The 25,250-nt window shown below is 58.3% G+C and overlaps 1 protein-coding gene across 1 annotated transcript; it reads right to left on the reverse strand.

The window, feature by feature from the left end:
* Positions 1–6,040: 6,040 nt before the first annotated feature.
* Positions 6,041–10,398, reverse strand: FGF19 (fibroblast growth factor 19). The gene is made up of 3 exons (XM_058689962.1): positions 9,979–10,398; positions 9,511–9,614; positions 6,041–6,738 (listed from the first exon to the last, which is right to left on the reverse strand). Exons 1-3 carry the CDS (start codon positions 10,217–10,219, stop codon positions 6,424–6,426), a joined length of 660 nt encoding a protein of 219 aa, XP_058545945.1. The 5' UTR covers positions 10,220–10,398; the 3' UTR covers positions 6,041–6,423.
* Between the last annotated feature and the right edge of the window lie 14,852 nt (positions 10,399–25,250).

Below are 25,250 nucleotides of genomic sequence, written 5' to 3' on the forward strand. Positions count from 1 at the left end.
CGCCTCCCAGCTCGGCTCCGGGCCACCTGCCGCCGGGCTCGGGAAATCCCTACTGGCGGCCCTTTCACGGGGCTAGAACATTCTTATCCTGAGCTTCCGTTTCCCCAGCCAGGCCACAATAATGACGATAAGGACCCACTTATCTGTGTGTCAGAACCTCTTCTTAGGTTATCACTCGTAATTCTTAAAAATGTGCCCTGGAGGGATGTTATCAGTATCACTCAGGGTGGACACTGAGGCTCTGGGGGCGAGGGGGCCACGTGGCTTCTAAGGGGCAGATGTGAAAGCCACCCCAGACCACATGGCCTCCCTCCATTACCGCCTACCCCAGCCTCTAGCCGCCCAGCCCCCATTAGAGCAGGTCCTGACCCACTCACTGCCCCTGTCCAGCTGGGAGCACTCCGATCACATAAGGAGAAGGAAACCTGGGCCGACTGACATCACCCAGCTTCGATGAGGAGCACGATCGCGGAGCCCCGAGTCCCAGGTCTCCCAGGGAGAGCACTCTAGAACTCCTCCCATCAACCTGCTCTGGTCTGAGCCCAGCTGCCCCCAGCTCTCAGACGCTTTATCCAGGGCCGGTGTTGGATCCAGGCTTCACCTGGTCCTGGGCTCCCTCCGTGCTACCTGGGGGCCCAGGAGCCACAGGGCTGGACAGCTGACGAGGAAGGAGGTGACCCCCACCCACCCCCAACCTGCCTCGGGCCTCTCCCACACCCACCCCGCCGGGGCCCTGCCAGTCCCGGGCTGGTGTTGGTCGTGGGTGAAACTCCAGGCCTGGCGCCCTCACCGTCGGCCCCCCGTCCTTCCTAAAGTAAACAGTTGCGGTGGTTCTGAGGGATCTGACTGCACACGTGTGCATAAGCATTGCCCCTGGACAAATTGAGAGTGCAATCCGGCGGCTTCTGGAAAGACGCGTAACGTGCCTACCCTTTCCGACACGGCAATTCCTCTCAACTTTCCATCGGTTGTGGGTTGAATGATGCTCCCCAAGACGATGTGTCCACCTCTTAACCCCCAGAACCAAAGAATGTGACCTTAGTTGGGAAAAGTATCGTGGCAGATGTAAAGATCTTGAGACGAGATCGTTCTGGATTACCCACCTGGGCCCTAAATCCAATGGCAGGTGTCACATTGTAACGCAGAAAAGGAGACGCACTGAAGAGAGGCCACATGAAGCCAGAGGCAGAGGCCGGAGGGGTGCAGCCATCAGCCCAGGGATGCCTGGAGCCCCCCAGAAGCTGGAGGAGGCAGGAAGGATCCTCCCCCCTACAGCCTCTGGAGGGAGTGAGGCCCTGCCCACACCTTGGCTAATAAAGAAAAATACACACCCCTCTAAATGGAATCCAAGGACCCCCAGTCAACAGGCGGGAAGATGGGGCCCCCCCGAAGGGCCCAGGGGGTCAGCCGCTGGTGTCAGAGCTGGGGCCGGTGAGGACTCCTCCCAGGACCCCCGCTCTCCCCCCGCTGTCCCTGAGCCCTGACTGCCACAGAGACCGCACCCCACCCACGTGGCCTGGGGGACTCCGGCGATGACGTCCCCCATTCTGTTCTACACCCCACGGCGGATGGCACTTCCCAGGGACCTGCATCCCCGGGGCTGGGGGACCCCCTGTGACCCTCCATGGCCCTAGGAATAGAGTTTGCCTTCTCCACCTGGCCAAAAAGGAGCCCGCCTCACCTGGGTGTCCCTCCAGCCCTCACCGTGCGGGCACGTCCCGAAGACAGGCCTCGGAGCCAGAGCCCCGGGGCACTCTGTCTCTTGCCTGCAACGCAGCACAACACCTTCCAGGGCCTTCCGTGAGCCCGGTGGGGGGGAAGCAGGGAACCTGCTCAGGGAGACTTCGCTCTGGGAGCGACGGGGCAGGGGCGGGTTCAAACTCCCTCACCGTGTCTTCACGAACAGACCACATGGAGACAGACAGGGGTTTGCTACGAGCCCAGGGACAAAATGCTATAGATGTGGCGAGGCTCGAACACTCGTTTGTTGTCTCTGTTCTGGAGGCTGGAAGGCCGAGGTTGGGTCACTCAGGAGGCCTCTCTCCCCGGCTCACAGACGGATCTTCTCCCTGTGCGTCCTGCCCCTCTCTTCTCATGAGGTCCCCATGACTTAATCACCTTTTATGTTAATTTTTTTTACATGTTTCTTTACTTTGAGAGAGAGAGAGAGAGAGAGAGAGAGAGAGAGAGAGAGAGACAGAGACAGAGACAGAGTGTGAGCGGGGGAGGGGCAGAGAGAGAGGGAGACCCAGAATCTGAAGCGGGCTCCAGGCTCCAAGCCGTCAGCCCGGAGCCCGACAGGGGACTCGAACGCATGAACCATGAGATCGTGACCTGAGCCGAAGTCAGACGCTTCACCGACCGAGCCACCCAGGTGCCCCCTTCATCACCTCGTTTAAAGGTCCCATCTCCAAATCCGGTCACATTTTGGGGGGCTGGAGGACGAGGAAAGTGTTGGAGTCCAGCCTTCCTCCGCAGACAGGCTGGAATGAAGGAGAAACACAGCCCGGCCCAGACGGAGGGGAAATCGGGACAAGGTGTTGCCATCCTGGCCTCCAAAGGGCGGCAAAGTTGGGTTCTCTGAAGAAATAATAACAGAAAAAGACTCGGAACCTCAGAAAGGAACGGCGGCCATCAGACTGGTGAAGCCAGGGCTAAGCGTGTTAGGCCACGAGGCTCCTTTCTCTTGAAGGACAGTCGGGGAGGGTGAGTCAGGGCTGGCCAATACGAGCCCCCCGGGACCCGGGCCGCAGAGATCTGGTGGGGAATAAATAAACTCGGGACAGCAGAAGGGTTCTGGGACCCTGGTAGGAGCTGTTGCTGGGACAGGACGTCTGTCATTCCTGCTGAGGGTGCAGGAGGAGAGAAAAGCCCGGAGCCGCTGGGGACCATCTGTCGTTTCCAGGGGAGAAGACGCCAAAAGCCAAGCAGTTCCCGCCCCCCCCCCCACCGACCACCCCCCTGCAGCACGCCCGAAGCCAGGTGGGGCCGTTCAGTAAGGCGCGTCACCCCCAAGAGTGACATAACCTAAGGATCCTCCCTTCACAGGTGGGGAAACGGCCCAAAGGAAGAACTCTTCTGGATTCTGCTTCTGGGCTCTCACCCCTGGACAGGCTTATCCAATTGAACTGCCCCCGCGACTCTCTCGCCATTTGACCCCCTTTCGGTGCGGTGGGTCTAAAGCGAGGGCTGCTGGGTACGATCCAGGGCGCCCAGTTAAATCCGAATTTCAGGTGAGCGGTGAATCGTTTCTTAGTGTAAGTATATCTCCTACTGCGTGGGACGGACTTATACTAAAAAATGTGTTGCTCGCCTGAAATTCAAATGGAACGGGACGCTGCTGTGTTTTTATTTGCTAAATTTTGACAACGCTGTCCGAGGCAGGGAAGGGAGATGTGGCAAAAAGGCAAACCCTCCTTCCTGAATGTGGAGCAGAGGCGGGGGGGGGGGGGGGGGCGGTGAGTACAAGGGGGCAGCCTTGAAAAATAATCCTCGTCTCCTGCCAGAGGGCCCACGTCATCCATTCGTATGGATGGACGGTCCTCCACAGAGACCGGTTGGTGAAAATGTACCAACCATCAACACTCTAGTGTGAATTAGTTTACAAAGCTGTGCATTTACTCATTATTGTCAGCTGTGCTGCAGGGAGGAAACGCCACATCATTTTCCCCCTGAAGCATTGGTCTCCAGAGCACAAAGGATCAGATGGAAACTGTCTTCCTGTGGCTCTCATCCTCCGCTGCACATTTGAATCACCGGGGAGCTTTACAAAGTCCTAATGTCCAGGCCACACCCATTCCAGTTAAACCAGGACCTCTGAGGACGGGGCCTAGCTGTCATATTTTTCCCTAGGTGATTTCAACGTGCAACCAGATTTAAGAGCCAGTGGAAATCATCGTCCAGGGCCCAGAGTTCTAGTCCTGGCGAGGGCCGCTTGTATACCAGGCGTCTTGCAGACATAATTCCATTCGATTCTCCCAACAGTCCCGCGGTGCAGACGTGGTTCATCTCACCAGCCACACCAGGAGGCAGCCTGAGGGTTGGCCTGACTTCCTGGAGGTGACACAGCGGGGGGCTCATGGCCTGACCCCACAGCCCTTCTGCCATGCTGCTTCTGGACTGTGCGACTTCGGATGAGTGCCCTCCCTCGCTGGTCCTGTCCTCCCTCACCTGTGGAACAAGGGGGTAGACGATGCTACCTGCTGGTCACAGCGGGCGTCGTCCAGCCCACATTGTCGCGTGACGAGGCGTTCAAGAGTGAGGACCCTTCGCCAGGGGCGTGAGAGGCGTCGGTAGACTTTAACCACGATCTTCATGGCAGCAACGGCCGACATAACCCACCCAGTAACTCCCGGCTGAAGGACTGAACTGGACCCTTGTCCCCATCAGGCACCACGTGGCCGTTCCCCTCCTCGTCCCATTTTACAGGTGGGGAAATCGAGGCTCACAGAGGTCGAGGATTTGCTCCAGGATGAACGGCTAGTAGGGGAATTTTGCCCCCAAACATGCCGCCAACTGCTTTCAGTTTTTGGCTGTCTAATGAGGGGTTGCTGCTGACATCTAGTGGCTGGAGACCAGGGTCCCTGTTCATCATCTAAGCACTCAGGAGCACCCCCCCCCCCCCCCCGACAGAGAATACTGTGGCCACGAATGTCAATATGCTGCGGGTGAGACAGTCAGGCCACTGCTAGTTGGGGCTTGTTTCCGGCATCTGAACGAACACACACACACACACACACACACACACACACACTCCTATGCCGTGGCTGCCCTAACCTGTAGGAGGCTGGCACCCAGGCAGGAAGGGAAGCCGGCTCCAACCAGCCTCCACCTCTGGGTTTAACCTAATCTATTGTTCAACCCACCCGAGCCTCAGCTTAGGGGACGGTGACAATGACCCAGGAGCTCCCATACAAAGTGCAGTTTTAAACGTAGCCCGCGCACGAAGCGTGTCCTCTGAGCCCAGCGCCAGGATCACTTCCCTTCCCGGCCCCCCTGCTCTTCCTCACAGACACCCAGGTGGTTAACGAAATGCAACTTCTGGTACAAATTGTGCTTTAATGTAGAAAACAAAACTCACGTACGTCATAAATACAACTTGGGGGGCGGTATAAATAAAGTAAGAAAATAAAGAGATGTACATATCAGACAAAATAAATTACTCATAAATACCGCGTGGGAAACTAAGTGCTGGGGAAAAGGCCCCCTCTCCCCGGCTGCTTCTGCAAGTGACTGGCCGAGATCCGGGGCTGCGAGTCCAACCTCCTCTGGCTCTTTGAATGAAATGTGCCAGTCTGCCTAAGGAGGGAGGCCGTCGAGTCCCGTGGCACGAGTCCCGTGGCACGGCAAGTCGTGGTGCCGGCACGGGGCTGGGGAAACGGAAGCAGCCCCAGAAGATGGTGTGGGCTCCTCTCTGGTCCGTACCCACGGCGCTTAAGGGGGCAGAGAACACCAGAGCCACAGCATCGTGTGTGGGAGCGGGAAGGGGGTAGGCCTGTGGGTTTCCGTCCCGAGGGGCGCTCGTGGGAAACCCACGTGACCCAAGCACATGGGATCCCGTGGAAACCCGCATCGTCACGGCAAGGGCTGCCGGCACTGTCCTTGCGTCCCGTCCCTCTGAGCAGGTGGCAAGGTGGCCGTGCACTCGGGGGAACCAGTCTGAGCCCCGGCACGCGGTGGGTTCGTGCAGGGTGCTGGCCATCCGGGGGGCAGCAAGTGACTTCCCAGTGTGCCCTGGGCAGATTGCCAAGGAGTCTGGTGACGGTGATCCGTCCCAGAACCAGCCCTAGTAGGGAGTTCTCAAGATTTACCCAGGCTGGAGGCGGCCTGTGGGCTCTCCTTGTTCCTGAAGCCTGGCGGGCCAGCGGTCGGTTCTGTCCTGGGTGGGGGGCGGTTTGCAGAGAGTCAATGAACCTCCTTGGAGTTGCCACCTTCCAACAATTCTCCTGTGGCTGGAGTCCAATTTACCCAAGGTTTCACAAAGCTGATCACCCATACATGAGTTCTAAATGGCGTCTTTTCTTCCGGCTGCCCCCCCCCCCCGCCCCCACCCCGCTGGAGACGACGGAGAACTGCAGGAAGTTTCAGCTTGGCAGTAAGTACCTTCCCAAAGGTAGTGAGCTCCCGGGCCAGTGGAGATATTCAAGCAGTATCAGGGCCCCACAGCCAATCATCCAGCAATGGTGAAGGTGCTGGGTGCGGGAGGGCTTACAATCTCACGATCATACAAGTCTATCCGCTAAGAGCTGGCACAGCCAATGTAAAACTCTGTTTACGTACAAGTTCTCTACGTTTCTTCCTAAAGCTAAAAGGAACAGGGTTGTGCTTGTGGAGCCACAGCCGGAACCCACTTTGCAAACACGCCAGGTCTGGGGTCCTGGCCTCTACAGGCGGGGGAGGGAGGGAGGGAGGCCAGAGCCTCAGTTACTTTTGGAAGCTGGGACTCTTCACTAGCCCCATTTTGGTGGCAATCCCAAAAGGGTCCATGCTGTCTGTTTCCAGGGGTGAAGAAAACCTCTCCGACTCCACGTGGTCCTGGAGGTCCCTGGGCTCTGCTGGGCTGCCGGGCAGCATGGGCAAGAAATGGGACAGGGGCAAAAACCCTCTGCCCTTGTACAGCTGCCTCTGTATGGCACTACTCAAAGAGACGGGGAGACGGTGCTTCTCGGACCGGTAGACGTTGTAGCCGTCGGGGCGGATCTCCTCTTGGAAGGCACAGTCCCCAGCAGAGTACTGAAGCTGGGGAGAAAAGAGACAGCCGTGAGCACCCGTGGCTGCCCCCCCCAGGAGCAGGGAAACCGGGCACAGGCGAGCACCTGTGGTGCATACTTCCACTTGTCTGCGTGATGGTCGTATGGATCTGCACATAGAGGTTCTATAAAGCATGAAGGTGTCTAAAGTCCATGGTTATGTATGCAAATATATACTTGTATTATTAAGGTATGCATTACACTAATGACTATACACAGTGAGCATGTACTAATATATGAATGTGAAAAATCAGGGGCCTCTGGGTGGCTCCGTCGGTCAAGCGTCCGACTTCGGCTCAGGTCGCGATCTCACGGCTTGTGAGTTCGAGCCCCGCGTCGGGCTCTGGGCTGACGGCTCGGAGTCTGGAGCCCGCTTCGGATTCTGTGTCTCCCTCCCCTCAAAATAATAAACACTAAAAAAATTTAAAAAAAAATAAATAAATGTGAACAATTATAACAGTAAATGTTAAATATAGAACATATTATATATACTTTATAAACTTATACATATAGATGTTTTATATACCTTTATAACCTTTTGACACACATAGACTTCAGGAATACGTGTCACGTATATACTCAATATCTGTATACACGTTACATGGGTCTTTTGGGTCTCTCTCTAAATCACGTCACTTAAACTTGGTCTTGTTCTGATATGCACAAAATCGGAGGTGCGATATGTATACTGGGCCCCTCACCCTTTCCGTTAAATGCACAACTATTGACATCAAGAGGTTCCTGGCACCCACCGGCACTTTGGGAGACACTGTTAAACTAGGTGTGCTGTCCCAATCCAACCTGGGGCCCAGGTTAAAGCATCTACTCCCCATTGAGGCCTGAGTAACAGCGGGCGACCCAGAGGCCTTTTTGTCTGATGCCCTGGTAGGAAACATCAGGGCTCCCTCATTCAGAGGGGGAGGGCCTTCCAGGCAGCCTGCCAGGATTATCAGGATAAAGGCAGCCCCCTCCCCCCTGGCCCAAGACGGAGCCTGCACCCAGCGGGTGGCCGGAAATGCCACCGGAAGGGCAGAAAGCAGCCCCCGGGGTCCCAGAACCCTGGTAGCTGAGAGGCAGCGGTGGGCCAAGTCCTGTGCCAAGCTGGGGAAGGTCATTACCCCGTGGGGGACACAGAGGACAGCCCCAGGCGGGGAGCCAGGAGGGCTGGGCGGTAAACAACCCCGGGAGGCACCCAGTCTCCTTCGTGCCCAAGCCTACAAAGGTCGCTGAACTGCAGGTGAGTGAGTGCGATGCTGATAAGGCGCTGATAAGGCTCAAGTCTAATGAAGCAACAGGTCCTGGCCCCCCCTGACCCGTGCACTGGGACAGAGCCAGCAGACGTCGGGGAAATGCAAACCGATAAATAAACAAGGGAAGGAAAAGCGAACGCTGCTGGGTCTTTGGGCGGAACTCGCGCCCCACGCTCTACTCCGCACAGAAAATGAAATGACTTCAAGTTTCTTGGAGAAAGCGGAATTTGTCTTAAAAAATAAAAATAAAAATAAAACAAAAACAAGGGATCAAGAGGCAGAACAGCTTGGACTGAATGGTGGGTGGACCCATCTGCGCCCCCGGGTCCTCCGGCCACAACTCCCCCCCACCCCCCGCCCCCCAACTGTCGCAATAACAAAAGTTGCAACTGCGGGTTTGGAGTGGGTGTCAGCTTTCAGCAAGCGACCACCTCCCTTCTTTCCCTCCACTCTTGTCCTTTCCCGCAGGACTCCGCCATAAAACCTGAAGCAGGCACTCTGGGTGTAGATGGAATACACTGGCCTCGGGGCCACAAAACAAGGCGGACACCAGAAAGATTTGCGCTGCGGGGGAGGCCCGGCCTCTGCATCTTTTCTGGGAGGGGGCGGGGGCATCCCGGGAGGCGCGGCCTCCCCGCCCCCCTCCGTCCCGCTCCAGCGTCCGAGGCCCCGGCCCAGCGGGGCTGCATTGAGGCCCAGCGCCGGGCCGGGACCTCACACAGCCTCTTCTGTGCGCCCGGGGGCGCGGGAGGGGCGCGGGCTCCCTTTGAACTCCCCCGCCTTTGTTCCCAGAGACCAGGACCCAGCAAACGCACACTTCCTGCCCCGAGACCTCGATGGTCACCTGGGCCTTCCCAGCCCGTTCCCCCCAGCGCCCTCCCCGCAAAGCCTCTGCAGTACAGGTGACCCACACCGGGGCCAACACGCCACTGGAACGGGATTCCAAGGCGTCGGCCGAAACCACACTGGTAGCAGATAAAAACTAATTAGCTGAAAACCTTCCCAATCCCAGATGTGATTTTTTTTTTATTCCTGACTCATTTGAAGATTGCCTTTTTAAAAAAGATCCAAGTTGTGAATATCCTTTCTCGTTCTTTCCTTTCATTTTTCAGCCTAGGGAAGGAAACGGAGGCGAGGACCACCCACGCGCAGGCCGAGACTGCAAAGGCCCGAGGTGGGTTTCCCTGTTTAATATCAAAGCAAGCCGGGTCCCGCGTTTCCTCTGTCCCACTGGGCCGGCCTGCGGCTCAATTGGAAATGCAAAGGCAGCTCTCGTCCGCCCTGTGGCCACTAGCCAGGACCGGAAGCCTCCGTGGAAAAGAAGTCGCACTTTACATTAATCTGGCCCTTTGCCGTCTTCCCTTCCGAGCTCCGTGCCGGACCCGGCGGCGAGAGCGAGGAAACCCCGGATTCGATTCGGCGCGCACCGCCCCCCTCTCCCAGCCAGGCTCCGCCTGGGGCCCGGTGCAGGTCCCGCGCCCCAGCGCGTACCCCCGGGGGGAGACACGTACCAGCCCTTGCATCCTGCCGTCGGCGCCCATGCAGAGGTACCGGACGCTGTGCACGCCCTTGATGGCCACGGTCCGCAGAGCGACTGCCCTGATCTCCACCAAACCTGCGCGTGAGGGAAGCAGAGGCTGCAGCCGGGACCCTCTGGGCCCACAGCACGTGGATGCGGTCGGCGCGCGGGCCCACGCCCTCCCCGCTCCACCTCCGCGTGCAGGCTGGGACCCTGGGGAGGGAATGGAGCACCCAGGTTCCTGGGAGCGGGGGGGGGGGGGGGGTGTGCGGGAACCGAACGTGGCGAGCGAAGGATAACGCGTGGCTGCGCTGGGTCCACGTGCCCGTGCCCTCACCCCCCACCTCCCCGCGCCGTCAGGGACCCCGGGCAGGGAGCAAAACGCAGAGGCGCCACGATGTAGGGTCCCCGCAGGACGTAAAGGGAAGAAGAAGGGGCGCCGGGGCGGGTGGGCACTCACTGTGCGCGCTCTGGCTCCGCGCGCAGTCAACCCCCCCGTCGGCTCGGATGCGCAGGAAGCAGCTGGAGAGGCCGTGGGGGCCGGCGGTGTACAGGTGCCGCAGGCGGATGGGCTCACCCCAGCCGTAGTGCACGTGAGGCCCCGCGTCCGAGAAGGCTAGGGGGCGCCCGGCTGCCGCCAGCCAGAGACCGGCTAGGACCAGGGCGCGGGTTACCGCGCACTGGCTCGGCGCGCTCCGCATGGCACCTCCCTCGGGCTCGGGGCGCAGTTCTGGCGGCGAGGGTGCGGGAGGCTGGGCGGTAGCAGGGCTGTGCGTGCCGAGACGGGGTGCGTCCCTCGAGCAACGGTGCGCTCCGGGCGCCTGGGCGCTCAGCGCTCCTGCTCCGACGGCGCGGTGGCTCCAGGCCAGCGACCTTATATAGCGCGTCTTACCCGCCCGGCGGGTGGGTGCCCGCGACTCCCGAGCATTTCTTATCAGGATTGCATCAGCCCTCCGCCCCCCGCACACACCCACTCACACCCCGCCTCCTGCCCCAGCCCCTCCCCGGACCCCGCCCGGGTGACCCCGCCCGGGCCTCCCGGACCGGGGGGAGGAGTAGCCCCGCTTCACCGGAGGGTTCGGGGGAGCTCCTCCTCGTAGCGCGATGGCGGGGCCGGGGGCCAGGTCGCTCTTGGCTGGGCGAGTTTGGTTTTATAAAGCAATAAAGGAGACCCCCCGGCCCCGCCCCCGGGCCCCCGGCTCCCCCGGGGAATGCGCTCGTCTCGGGGCGTTAGCAGGAGCGGGGAGCCCGAACCCCGTGACCAGCTGAGTTTTGCATCCCTCGCTCCCGGTCTGGAGCAGCCTCGCCTGGGCTGTGGAGCGCTCTCCCCTTAAAAGCCTGCTCTCCGCTCCCTCCCGCGACGGTCCTAGCCGTCATATCTCCAGATGTAAAGCTGTCCATTAGAATTTCCCCCTGCAGCTCGGACTAGCTCACGTTTTCCTGGTTTTATGTTCTCGCGATCCCTGCCCCCCTCCCGCCCCCTTTTACCCCGGTAAATTGCCCCCCGACGGGGGGCCGGGCTCGAGTCCCGGGAGGAACAATGGGGGAGTGGCGCGCGGCGGGCGCTAGATGGCGCTTCGGGCCCGGTTTCGGCCTCTGGGCCGGCCTGGGCCGGCGGCGGCGGCGGCGGTGCCCCGAGCTGAAGCGGTCGCCGCGGAGGCGCCTCCGCGGGGGCCTGCCAGCTGCGGGCGGGGAAACGCGGGCTTCCCGGCTCGGGCCAGGCGCCGCGCAGGGAGGCCCCTCTGCGTTTGGGGTGCCTTTTGTCCTTGATCCGGTCCTCGGGTCCCTGAGCTCTTCTCCGGTGCCAGGGCGCGCTGTCTTGGGGGGCCAGGGGAGAACAACGCGGTCGGAGGAAGGGGAGGGGGGAGAACAGCGGTGCGGGGCGCTGCTGGGACGGGAGCGCGCACCAGAAGGGGAAATTGGGGGCCACTTGGTTAAGTGGTTCCTGCAAAACGCAGACTTTCTCTAACGATGCTTGCAGAAAGGACAACAGCCTCCAGAGAATGCCACGGCGGGAAGGAGAGGGTGCTCTTGGGGACCCTTCCGCACATGTTTCCCGGTTTCCTCTCCAAACCCCCACGCTCCTGGGTGTGGGGCCCCAGGACGCCAGTTTTGGGGAGAGGCCCGGCTGTCTCAGCACCAAGGCAATGGGCGGGCAAACGGTAGAGACACGGGGAGGCAAAGCCATGCCAGGCTTAATGAATTTCAATGAGTAAAGGCCGTGTTCAATCCCCAATGACTGGCGTTAATGACGGAGCGCGCAGAAAATGTCACCAGGAGAGGCTTTGCAAGAAGACATCATCTCAAAGGCTCTCTAGACCAGGACCCCCACGCTGCGTGCCTTGGTTCAGAAAGCCACGGCTTCTGTTAAATCTAATTACTTCCCCCCTGTGGCTTTAAATCGACAGCGGCCCCTATGAAACTTAATTGCCCTCCCCTGCAGCTTTCGTTTTAAAGATCCTGGATCAATGCGCGGCAGAGAGGCGGACGTCAGAGGCTGCGTTGGGGGGGGGGGGTGCCCCCCAAATCGGTCTGGGGGGGGGTACCAGCCTCTGGCTCCACCCCCCACTCCTCTGCTGCCCCTCCTAGGGCCACGGTGGGAAGACTGGCCACAGCGATCACGGAGTTCAGGAAGGCGCGCGAGGCATCAGCTTCCTATGCCCAGGCCCTGCTCGAAGCACAGTGAGGGCGTTCTCGGCTTAACCCCCTCTAAGAGCGTCCACGGTATTCTGTCCCCGCCTCCTGGAACAGATAGGAGACGAGAGCCTCAGAAAAGTGGCAGGCATCCGGTGAGTAGTGGACCTGGAATTGGAACCCAGGCCATCAAGCTTGTAAATCCGGGCCAGGCCTGGTCTCTGAGAGGTGCTGTGGCCTCCGAGCGGGGGGCCGTGGGCTCCAGGGTGGGACCCTCTTCGCCACAGATCCGTGCCCGGCCACTCCCTGGACTGGTCAGGGACCTGCTGGGCCTGTTGCCTCCTCGTGGCCGCTCTGAGCTTTGTCCCGGGGTCGCCTGGGAGAGTGGACATAAAGTACAGAGGACGTGGTTCGTGAAGAGTGGCGGCCACCCACCAAGTCTCTGCTGTGCACCACGCAGTTCATCGGAAAGTTTGGGTGACGAGCCCACGCTGCATCTGGGGAAACTGAGGCTTGTCCAGACAGGTCGCAAGTGTTTGCACCCAGGTGGGCTGGGCGGGAGCCCCGGCAGGTCTGCAGGGGAACCCCTGGTGTTCTGGTGGGAGGAAGCCAAGAGGGGCAGAGGGAAGGCGGTGCTGGCCGGCAGGGGGCGCTGCGGCCAATGCTCCAGGTGAGATCTGCTGGGAGAAGGTGAGGTCGGTCCCCCTGCTGGGGACACCACGCAGCCCCCAATATGCTGGGATGGGATGATGCGGATACTTCTGGTGGTGACTGAACCAGGGGACCCACCCCGGCTGAGATTTCATTCGCCGAGGGGAGGGGCATTTGGAGCAAGAGTCTGAGGCGTCCTCGCCACGGTGCCCAGGCCGCCCAGGCCCCAGGGGTCTCACTCAGGCCCAGGTGACCAGCAGAGCTTGGCTTGTGATGTTAACTGGGATCGTTTCAACTGCCCTAAGCGCTTTTTCTGGGGCCACCCTTGGCTTGTCCGAACTGCTCCTGTGGCAAATGAGAGATTTTCGTTGTTTCTAAACGCGCGTCCCAACGGCCAAGAAAAATCTTGTTCTCGTTCATTTCCAGTCTTTACACTATGAAAATAGCTGTTTTTCTTTTCACTTTATGGGTAGAAATTTACGTTACAATGTCAAACATGCCTTCTTAAGTACATAAGTACCTCCTCATGCCCCTCCCAAATCCCCTGCCCCCTCCCCGCTGTTGAGTTCTTTGTAATTACAGAAACTTCTGGGTGGTGGTAAAAAATCTTCCTTAGAAAGTAAAAGCTGCCATAACAAACCCGGGACAGGAAGGGCTGTGAATACTCGGGTTGGGGGAAGCCACTGGTTCCTGGCCGAGCCAAGACTGGAACTCAGGGACACCTGAGACAGTTCAATACTTTTGTTAGAATATGCTAGAACACGCATGATCTCCGCCCCCCCCCGCCCCCGCCAAGGCATTCTGCATCATCGAGACCCATTTTCCCCCTACTTCGATCGTTATTCCAAAAAAGGGGTACCTCCCAGCCCCTTTTTGGGAGATTGGCAGAGACCATTATCAGAGTGGAAAAGGGAAGCCTTCTTTGAGCCTCAGTTTCCTTATTTGTAAACAGCAAAAGGAACGCTGTAAGCTCCAAATGAGTTAATGTGAGGACTGGCAAAGATATCGTTAGCGAAGGAGAGATAAATACCGATGTAGAGACCGCCTAGCATATGTGGGTGCAGAATAGAAGGGGTAGCTGTTGTTATTTATTTGAAGGCTGCTCTCTGGCTCTCTTTGCCTCACGTTTAGTGCTTATTTTAAAATGTAGTGGACACACTGGGAAAAAACCAGTGTAATCTATGGTGACAAAGAGCTGATCGGTAGTTGCCTGAGGCAGGAGATGGGGGTTGGGATTGACCAGAAAGGGGCAGGAGGAAGCTTTCTGGGATGATGGGAATGTCCTTTTTCTTGACCGGGGTGGTAACAGACAATGACATCGGTCAAAATTCACTGAATGGTGCCCTTAAAATTAGGGTGCATTTTAAGTTATGCCTCAGTGGAGTTTGGATATTTTCTGCAAAAGTAGCACTCGTTTGTGGTTGCAAATTTGAAAAGTACAGAAAAACACACCAGGGACAAGTCTGAAACCTAGCATATCATGACCGCGTTGTGAGCTGCTTCTATTTGGGTGAATGTCTTCCTCAGACTTTTAAAAAGTATATATTTATCTTAAAAAAAAAAAGAAAAGAAAAAAAAAAACAGGGGCGCCTGGGTGGCTCAGTCGGTTGAGCGTCCGACTTCGGCTCAGGTCACGATCTCGCGGTCTGTGAGTTCGAGCCCCGGGTCGGGCTCTGGGCTGACAGCTCGGAGCCTGGAGCCTGCTTCGGATTCTGTGTCTCCCTCTCTCTCTGCCCCTCCCCTGCTCGTGCTCTGTCTCTCTCTGTCTCGAACATAAATAAAAACATTAAAAGAATTTTAAAAAGAAACAGCATTTGAATTATATCCTCCTTTCTCCCTCTTATTGTGAACGTCTCCCAGGGCATTAAACCTCTTTTACAGCCCCCTTCGACACTGGCAGATCTCAGTGGGGTGCCGTGAGTGTGTAGTCTGTCCCCTACCGTTGGACATTTAGGTTGTTTCCAGTCCCCCCTCTCACGTCACGTACGGGACGAAATCCAGAGAGACATCTATCCTACCTGTGCACTTTCAGGAGGGGAATGACTGGGTCACATGGTCTTTCTTCCCAGGTAGGACCCTGCCCATGTACAAACACTGGAGTGGGGTGAGATGTGGCAGCTTTCTCCTGGAATTCAAGAAGCTACTCTGCTCTATCCACACCTAAAGGAAGGCACAACCTCCCCCAGTCTGAGACTGTGTTGAAGTCACAGCCACAGCAAGTACCACAGGTCCTGGGACCGGAAGCCTCTTTTGCCGCCGATTCAGACCCCCGACGCCACCCCAGGGCCCGAGACCCACCCACTGGCCCAGCTCCTCTGTCGGGCAGGACCTGGGTGTGGTTGGGCCTTCCTTTCTCATCTGGGATACAGGAGCCGGCACTCTTTCCTGGGACCAAGGAACTCTGGCCAACGTGGCTGCAAAGCTGATTTCTGTACGTGGATTCTATTCGTCAAAGCGCGTTCAATGGAAAATGTTTGGACCTGTCGGTGTATCGATATCTGAGGAACGCGAGAACGTGGTAAATGTCACCGAGTGAAAGAAAACAAAAAGTAGCTTCGTGAGAAAACTTGAACTGTGCTAACAGTGATGCCTCCAAAAGCCATAGCATTAAAATACGGACACCGGAGAGCCCCGGAGCCGCTGAGCGGAAGCCCTCCTGACGCAGTGGGCCCCCTGGCCGGCAGGACCGCAAGAGGCCACCCCACCCCCGCCCCGGTTCAGTCGGCTCCGCTCCTGACACAGCCCTGACCCTCGATGACTTCAGCAGAAGCTGACGTGTCGTTGGGGGTCAAGAAATAGTGCCCGAATCACTTAAAGGAACCAGGAGGCGTCGATGCGGCTATGAATGCATTGGCCTCTCCGTTTGTCTATCCTTTCCTTGCGCATTCTGTCCGTCCTTCCTTCCACCCTTCCCTGGCTTCCCTCCCCGTACTGATTGTTCGTTGATCTGCCAACACTTTCCGGGCACTCCTGATGGGTCAGACCTCAGGCATCAGACCTTTCCTTGCCCCATGTCACCCCAGAGGCAGGGCTCCTAACCCAGCCGGAGGGCGTGTGCTTGGGGCACCCAGTGATGCAAGCAGGGGGGCCCCATGTGGGTGAAGGTTGACATTTCTGTTGCAGGATTGTTGGGGCCAGCGGGAGTAGCGCAAACAGGAACTTTCTCCAGAAGTCCCCAGCAGTGTACCCATCCCGGAGACTGTCCCCTTCACCGTAAGTACATTTCAGGAGCTGGACACTGCCTTACCCAGTCTCGTTTTCCCCATGACCTTGGGAACGCCGGAAGGCCTCTTGGAGAGGCGTCCATGAGAGAAAGAAACCCACCGGGGCAGGAGGAGGACGGGCAGCGACTTTCACCCGGGACCAGAGCCAGTCCGCCCGCCTCGCCGACCTAGAAGTCCTCACCTCCGGGGAGGGGTCTGCTTCGCAAAGCCATTTCTCACAGAGTTCCTGTGGTAGCACCAGGAGTCAGCTGTTGACCCATCTGGCAGGTGAAACACCGAGGCGCGAAGCCAGGCTTCGAGAGAGAGAGAGAGAGAGAGAGAGAGAGAGAGAGAGAGAAGCCCGGAGTGAGATCCCACCCCCCACCCAAGGACAGCACTTCTGCGCACTTGGCCCTTTCCCCCAGGCCTGGGAGGAGACCCTCGAGCAGGACAGATATTCCCGGAGGCTAGGGGCATTGAAGCCCGATGCCTGGTCACGTGATTCATTCAAGGGTTGCATGGGACCTTTAAGACAGTTTCTTAGAAGCCCCGGATCAGCAAATGAACAGAATTAAGAACCAGAGAGGAGGAAAGATTTGCCCAAAGACGTTCGGCGTGTGGGCAGCAGAGAAGGGACCAGAAACACACTCTATCACCGCAACGTCCCTTCCCTCCCGGAGCACACCCAGACTCCAGTGTGACATTTGATTTGTAATAAAGTCTTTTTAAAAAAGAAAAACCCCACGTGCTGATGGCTCCTTCTTAAAAACACCTGCTTGAGATGGGGCTCCTGGGTGGCTCAGTCGGTGAAGCGTCCGACTTGGCTCAGGTCATGATCTCGTGGTTCGTGGGTTCGAGCCCTGCATCAGGCTCTGTGCTGACAGCTCAGGGCCTGGAGCCTGCTTCGGATTCTGTCCCATCTCTCTCTCTCTCTCTCTCTCTCTCTCTCTCTCTCTCTCTCTGTTCCTCCCCTGCTTGCTCTCTCTCTCTCTCAAAAATAAATAAACATTTAAAAATTAAAAAAAAAAAACACCTGCTTGAGGGGCGCCTGGGTGGCTCAGTCAGTGGAGCATCCGATTCTTGATCTTGGCTCATGGTCTCACGATTCATGAGATCGAGCTCTGTGTCAGGCTCCTGAGCTGAGAGTGTGGATCCTGCTTGAGATTCTCTCTCTCTCTCTCTCTCTCTCTCTTTCTCTCTCTTCCTCCCCCCCTCTCTCTCCCTCTCTCTCTCACGATAACTAAATAAACATTTTAAAAAATATTTTAAGACACCTGCTTGAGCAGACTGGTCATTCCAGGGGGTTGGGGAGGAGGTGCCCCGGGGACTGGCCGACTGACTGGCGGGTCAGGAGTGTCCTTTTCTGGTGGCTGTGAAGGCAGTAAATGCAATGCTGGATTTTACGCTTAACCCATTATTTTTTTAAGATTTTATTTTTAAGTTATCTCTATACCCAGCGCAGGGCTTGAACCCACAACCCTGAGATCAAGAGTCGTGTGCTCCTGTGACTTAGCCAGCCAGGTGCCCTTGAATTTTACACTTTTTTTTTTTAAGTTTACTTATTTATTTTGAGAGAGAGAGAATGAGAATCCTAAGTAGGTTCCATGTTGTCCACGATCTAGCCCAAGACAAGTTTCGATCTCATGAACCACGAGACCATGACTTGAGTCGAAATTAAGAGTCAGATGCTTAACTGGCTGAGCTACCCACATGCCCCTATATATTACACTTTAGGGGCGCCTGGGTGGCTCAGTGGTTAAGCGTCTGACTTCGGCTCAGGTCATGATCTCGCACTCTGTGAGTTCAAGCCCCACGTCTGGCTCTGTGCTGACAGCTCGGAGCCTGGAGCCTGCTTCCGATTCTGTGTCTCCCTCTCTCTCTGCCCCTCCCATGTTCATGCTCTGTCTCCCTCTGTCTCAAAAGTAAATAAAAACATAAAAATAAATAAAAATAAACAAATATTACACTTTAAAATGGTTGACCCTGGGGGCACCTGGCTGGCTCATTCAGTGGAGTGTGTGACTCTTGGCCTCAGGGTTGTGAGTTCGAGCTCCGCATTGAGTGTAGAGGTTACTTAAAATGTTATTTAGGGGCGCCTGGGTGGCGCAGTCGGTTAAGCGTCCGACTTCAGCCAGGTCACGATCTCGCGGTCCGTGAGTTCGAGCCCCGCGTCGGGCTCTGGGCTGATGGCTCGGAGCCTGGAGCCTGTTTCCGATTCTGTGTCTCCCTCTCTCTCTGCCCCTCCCCCGTTCATGCTCTGTCTCTCCCTGTCCCAAAAATAAAAAAAAAATTAAAAAAAAAATGTTATTTAAAAAAATCTTAAAATAGATAAGTAAATGAAATGGCTCACACTATGTTACGTGACTTTCCCCTCAATTTTTGAAAAGTAACCGGGAAGTAAGTTGCCGTAAAGGGCACCGCTGAGACCCCTGGGGACCTTTGGATACGGACTCTCATTGGTTAGTTAGCACCTGCGTGGTTAGGTGTCCTGGGTCGGGCGCTCGCATCCTGGTTATGTACACAGTGTCCTTGCGTTCCAGAGCCCCGTGCCAGAGTCCTCTCGCGTAGTCCTGGTCACGACTCACGTTCCGACGGTTCAGGAAAATAAATGCGTGTGTACGAGGCAGTGAGAATGCCACTGTGGCGGGAAGGGCCGTGATACAGGCGAAAGGGGGATGGCCGTTCTTTACACCGCTCTAGAAACTTCTCTGGAGGTGTGGACTTTCTCAAAAAAAAAAAAAAAAAAAAAAACGGAGGGGGAAACCCACCCCACCTGCCTGGTACCAGTTTGTGGCAGGCCTTGCTTGGGTCGCGGTTTGCAGCCCACGCACCCGGTTCCCAGCCACCGTCCCCACTCTTGACAAGAGTGCCATGAATGCGTGTGGCCACTGTCGTACGTCCCATTTTCCAGAGCAGGAAACCAAGGCTTGGGAAGCCACGGGGCCCACCCACAACGGCAGCACCAAGTGGGGTGTGGAGAAGAAGTGTGGCTATTTTGGGTCCTTTGGGGCATGTCTCCTAGATAAACGGGAGTCGTGTTGCGTCCCTGATGTCACAGGCAGAGGACATAGTTTCCGAGGCAGCCATTCCCTGGAGAATGACCCCAAAGTCTTGTCATTCCCTCAGGAACCCTCTCTCCACCCCACCCCATCCTACTCTGTGCAAGTAGATAGTGACTCAGTCTTCTGTCACTTGGTTATAAGTAATGCCTTTTTTTTTCCTCTTCTTCTTTAATGGGAAACGATTTTGGGGGTCTTACTCTGTACTGGGAACTCAGCACCTCGTTTGAAGTGGTTTCTCTCGTGTAAGACCTCAGAAGCAAATCTGCACCCAGGTCCCAGGCAACAGCTCTTTTAAGGAGAAAAGAGACCTTGAGAAGTCCAGTTCCGGAGCATTCTGCACGGTCCGATTACCGGTGACCGGCGCCACCAGACCCTGTGCGCGGGCACGCGCGCGAACCCTCCCGGGCGTGGGCCTGAGCGTGAGCAGATGCCCGAGTGCGTGCCCGTGGATGAGCGTGCCTGCCCGAGTGTGTGTTCGTGAGTGCGCGGGTGACCTGACGCCCGCGGTCTGTTCGGCAGGCGCCGTGGCTGGGGCCGTGGCTGGGGCCGTGGGGGTCTCGGTCACGGCCGTCGCCCCTCAGCCCCGCACAGCCCTGGCGTGTATTGCGCGATAAACATGGCTTAAGGAAGGAGGAGAGAAGGAAGGGAGGAAGGACAGGAGAGCGGTGGCTTCGGCCTCCTGGGCTTCCGGGCCTGCCTTCCCAGCAGGTCAGCGGACAACAGAGGTATTTCTGTTTTGAGGCATTTAAACAGATGCTCGGGGCTCAGTTCCGGCTAGGGTTTCTGGCCGCACATACCACAGACGAAGGGGGCCGGAGATTCCTTCCAGAGGCTCCTGCCGTGTGCCTTGGGACAAGCACTTGACCCGGTTTCCCCATCTAGGAAATGGGAAGAGACCCTGCAGAGGGCTGTGTGAGGAGAGGCTTAGCAAAGGCTCGAGGGGTCCCCCGAGGCCGGCTGGGCTCCTCGCCAGGCACCTCTGGGGGGGGCGGGGGTGGGAGCCCCAACCCAGACCCCTCGTGCTTCAGCTGTGACAAGAAGGGACCTCTTCCCGAAGCCTTGCCCAGGGCCGGTCTGGACTCAGACGCCGCCAGCCCTTGCCTCCGGGTCCCCCCCCGCCCCCGGGGTTGTTCCAGCCTCACCCGTCATTCCCGGGCTGACCCGTCAACTCTCGGGTGACACCCCTCCCCCTGACTCCCTTGTTTCCGGTCTGATTCGTGTTTCCCCACCGTCTATAGAATGCAGTGTGTGTGTGCAAGGGCCTGACCCAGCCCCACTCTACAGACGGGGAGACTGAGGCCTGGGGACAGTCAGCCAGGTGGTCCTCACCGGTAGAGATCGGAGGGGCCCCCAACCCACGCCCCTCCTCCAGCTCTACCCCCTTTCTCTTCTTCTTTCCAACCCCCCCCATGTCCCCTTTTGTCCACACACCTGCCTCCACTCTCCTCTCCCACAAATATCCACCCGTAAGCCCTGTTCAAGTCTCGACGGCACCCCCGTGTTAATTCGGACCCATGAACCCTTGGTATCTCATGTCAAGGTTTCTGGGCCCCACCTATGGACAGTTCTCAACACCTTCTCCAAGAGGCTCATGACCCTGGGAGGCCAGGAATCAGCCCTGTGGAGGGACCGGGACCTCGGAGCCCAAGCCTGGCCTTGGAGGCGGTCGGTCAGGCATTGTGCCCTCCACGCACAGGCCTCTCCTCACCAGGCACAGCTCATCACCAGCCTCACTAAGTGCCTGGTGGTCCTTGGACAGGAATGCCGGCACCTGACCCTGGCAGTGGCCGCTCCGTGGCCCCAGGAAGGTGGCCGTACCTCGATCTTCAAGCAGAGCCATGGGCTCACTCCCCACGGTCAATGGCTAGGGGCAGACACGAACTCGATTTCTGCCCTGCCTCTGGCTGATCATGGCTCAGCAGGCTGGGCCGGCCTGCGTCCCCGAGGGTGTCAGTAATGGGGGGGGGCAGGGTGTGCCCCTCAGACACCGGCCAGGCAGTGATGTGACCATGTCACCAGCGTAGAAAGCCTGGCCCCTCGTGGGCGAAACTTCGCTCTCATCATCAGCGTCTGAGTCCCATGATTTTGTTTGTCTTAAGCGTTCCTTCTGGAGGCCTCCTCACAAGACAGTTGGAGTCATGGTATCCGTCTGTCTTGCACTCGGGACCAGTGGCCCGGAATGTGCTTATGTGATGCCCCGGCGAGGGGTGGCCAGCTCCGACTCCTCTGTCCCTTACCGGTGTGGAGTCTGATGCCAGGCGGGGTGGGGGGTGGGGGGGCCACAGCAGAGGCACCTCACACAGCCCCTGAGCGGCCCCAGGACCACCCGTGCCCCAGGCATCACTACGACCTGCCTCCCACCAGCTCACGTGGGACGCTCCCGAGGGGTAGGGACATGGCGTTCGGTGCTCTTTAACTCGAAATGGCCCAGCCCACCGACAGTCAGCATCTGCGAGAACACCGGTGGCCATTCCCTGGGCACCTACTCTGTGCCAGGCTCTGTTTCACCTGGAGTCTCACACCTACCGGGAGGGCCGTGGGGACTCCCGCCCACGGCCGCACAGCCCGCAAGCACGGGGGCTGGGATTCCAGGTGCGAACCCGCGGACCCCTGCGTTAGCGTCCTGGGGCTGTGGGAACAAAGGCCCCCTCCCTGGGCAGCAGCAACTGATTCGGTCTTCGCTCCGGAGGCCGATCCTCCCAGATGCTCTGAGGGGCAGGGTCCTTCCTGTAACTCCAGCTGCTGGGGCTCCAGGTGTCCCCGGTCTTGTGGCCGCAGCCCTCTGCTCCGTCCCACGCACCCCTCCCCCTCCCGCCCCACCACCTGTGTTTCACATCTCCCACTCCTGGCTCCTTCCTTACAGGGACACTTGTCACTGGATTTAGGGTCCCCCCTCCCGGATAATCCAGGATGATCTCATCTTGGGATCCTTCACTTGAGTACATGTGCAAAGACCCTTTGTCCAAATAAGGTCACATCCACAGGATTCAGGGGGACCCACCTACTGGGGACACGTTGCAGGCTCCATTGGTCAATGCTTGTCCCACTACAGCACGCCAAGCCCCAGCTGAGGTGGCTCCTTCGCCCCGGGAGAGGAGTGGTACCGGAGAGGCCTCCAGCAGAGACAGGGGAACACGCTCACGGGTAGGGGCGTGGTGGGGGGGGTGATGGGAGTCCTCGGGGCGGAAGCCAGCCGGCAGAGAGCTAAGCAGGCCCAGACGCCCCTGAGGCTGGCCTCGGATGCTCGTCCTGGCAGGGGGCAGGGATGCTTCCGGACGGTTTGTGTGGAACCTGGGCCTTGGTTTCCCCTCGCAGGCAAGGCCGAGGGAGGGAATCCGTGGGTCTGAAGCGGATTGGAAAAGGCAAGGGCTCAATGAACCGGTCAGATGAATGGGGGTACGTGCAAACACTGGGCCCCCACCTCAAATTGCCACCGTACAAGGCCGCGTGAAGAAAACGGCACCAAACTAAATACACAGTAGAATTTGATTGTGTGAGAGCAAGAAAAGAACCCCAAAACATGCCCCGAGGTACAGTTTTAGAAAGCGATAGAATTCGCCTATTTCATTTCTGATTTTTGTACCCCTCTGCTCTTCCTAATTTAGTTTTGAGAGAGAGATCGAGCACGAGTGGAGGAGGGGCAGAGAGAGAGGCAGACACAGAACCCGAAGCAGGCTCCGGGCTCCGAGCTGTCCGTGCAGAGCCCGACGCGGGGCTCGAACCCACGAACCGCGAGATCGCGACCTGAGCCGAAGACGGAGGCTTAACAGTCCGAGCCCCCCAGGCGCCCCTGCCATGGATCCCTTCTATAGTCACAACACAGAAGTCACTAGATCAGTCAGCAATACTGTTTAGCTATTCCCTCGGGGCCGGCGGACAAAGGATTCCTGTGGCACGGCTGAGCGACTCCAACCGGTCACTGAAACGCCACGTCAACGGCGAGTGACCACATACGGGGACGTCCGTGCGGCTCCAGTGGTCAAAGGTACACAGACAGCACCGTCTCACGGGTCCCCGGGTGTCCCCTTCCTCCCAAACAAAACCCGAGAGGCCGGCACAATGGCCTTCCACTCAGGCTTCTCCAGCCGGAACCGTCCCCAGGTTTTACCCGGGGGGGGGGGGGGCAGGGGGGTCAGGGGACCTGTCCTCGCCTGGCTGCCTGAGGCTGTGACCCCCGCGCAGAGCCAGGCTCCCCGGGCTACGTTGCGCTACCCAAGAAGGCTTTTAACTTTTTCAAATGCTTTCGCAGCTCCCAACGGTGCCTTCTCCAAAGGGCTCCGTGAAATTCTCAGAGGCCCGTCAAAGCCAGCGAGTCCCTTGTGGGCGCTTTGATTTACAGGACAGATGTTTGCCAGCTCACACTTGGAGGGACTGACGGAGGCAGGGTGGAATTAAATAAGAATAGGGGTGTCAGCTCCCAAAAGGTGGCATATCTCTGCCCTAATTCCTTGACGCCCAGTATGGTTCAGAGGTTGGGGTTGTTAATGGACAGGGAACAAATTGGGGGCTGCACCTGTGATCCTTCCAGGCGGAGGGAGGGGGAGCCCCTTACGGCTCAGGGGTGGGCTTACTCTGTGTGCTCCTGGGTCTGATATTGACCTGCAGTGTGAGGCTCCCTGGACCCCGAGCCTCGGTTTCCCCTACGGTACAACAGGGCTGCGCTCAAGGGTAACCGAGGCGAGATGTGGAAGTCTCCGGCCCCGTGCTTGGCACACAACGGACGCCGGAACTTTCCAGTCGTGCCTCCCGGCCGCCCAACCCGGCCACTGGGGAGCAAATCACGGCCCTCCTTGGGGGCTTCCGTCGTGATGCGGACACTTTTAGGAGGGGGCAGCAGCCGTACTGGCAAGACACCCGGGCCTCGGGAGGTTCTGTCCATCAAAACCGCTTCTCTCTCGGTCCCTGGGGCTCAGGGACCCTGGCGCAAGGCCGCGGTGCGCGGCGAGGTGACGCGAGATGGGCAGCCTGCCTCGATAACTCGGGGCCCGGGCAGAGGGGTGCGCTGGGGAAGGAAGCTGGAGAGAGAGGACCTTTGCCGAGGCCGGGGTAGCCGAGGGTTCCCCAGGAGGAGTGGCGGGCACCCCGCCTCGACCGTGTGGCCCTGTCCCGGCTCTCCCACCTGTCAAGCAAGTGGAGGGGGGCAGACAGCAAGGGGCGAGGGGGCTGCGTCATCAGGGATGATGCACCGAGGGCCTGCCTCGAACCGGGAGCAAAGCGGTGAGCCGAGTGCGCTGTTTTCCAGAACCTCTCTCTCTGTGCCTGGGCCCTGGGCAGCCAGGGACCCGAAACACGGCCCCTCAGTGCAGAAATGTACGCGGGAGGGCCTCGAGCTCAGCGTGAGCACAGCCCCGTGTGGCAGGAGGGGAGAGGAGGGCGTCGGGGGTGCGGTGGGGGTTCACGGCACTTAGTAAAACCAGGCTCCACGACAGCGCCTACGTGCCCACGGCTCCAGGAGCCGACAGTAAAGAAGCGAATGAAGTGAATCGCGAAAGTAGCCCCCTCGCTTCTCAGCGGTCTCCTTGCTGACAGGCCGGGCTGTAGGCTGTCTCCTTTCTGGAATGTTCTCTGCGCACATAAGCGTTCACAGGAAAGCCTTTCGGTTGTACCTATGTGTGGGCACGCGCTGCCCCCACCGCTGCCCGTCTTGATTTGTTTTCATGTGTCTTCATTTTTGGGACAGAGACAGAGCGTGAGCAGGGGAGGGGCAGAGAGGAAGGGAGACGCAGAATCCGAAGCAGGCTCCGGGCTCCGAGCCGTCCGCACGGAGCCCGACGCGGGGCTCGAACTCACAAATGGTGGCGTCGTGACCTGAGCCGAGGTCGGACGCCTAACCGATTGAGCCACCCAGGCGCCCCGTGTTCCTGCAGCAAAATGCTGGCTCCGTGTGGTATCTTCTGGTAAAGCTGAAGCTCTCCGTGAGCTGTGAGCCCCAATTTCACTCCCGACCCATCCAGCCCGAGCAGCTACATTCCCACAGCCGCCGCCTGAAACAGCCCAAGTACGTGTGCAAGGGCACGGACACGTGGACTGGGGCACGTTCGCACCGTGGAACATTATACCGCCAAGGGAAGTGGGTGAACTACAAGGTCATGGGGCCACCTGCCGACAGCTCACGAATGTGAAGAGGGAGGAGTCAAGACACAGGCAGACAACGACTTTCTTTCAAAGCTCTCGGGGGGCGC

This window comes from Neofelis nebulosa, chromosome 10 (genome assembly GCF_028018385.1).
Source record: "Neofelis nebulosa isolate mNeoNeb1 chromosome 10, mNeoNeb1.pri, whole genome shotgun sequence".
Lineage (NCBI taxonomy): Eukaryota > Metazoa > Chordata > Mammalia > Carnivora > Felidae > Neofelis > Neofelis nebulosa.

Excerpts from the sequence above, each read along its gene's own strand:
- FGF19 (XM_058689962.1), bottom strand. The coding sequence starts at position 10,219 with ATGCGGAGCGCGCCGAGCCAGTGCGCGGTAACCCGCGCCCTGGTCCTA. Across the intron at positions 9,615-9,978 it reads GCGGAGCCAGAGCGCGCACA|GTTTGGTGGAGATCAGGGCA; the intron begins GTGAGTGCCCAC and ends CCTCACGCGCAG. Across the intron at positions 6,739-9,510 it reads ACGGCAGGATGCAAGGGCTG|CTTCAGTACTCTGCTGGGGA; the intron begins GTACGTGTCTCC and ends TTTTCTCCCCAG.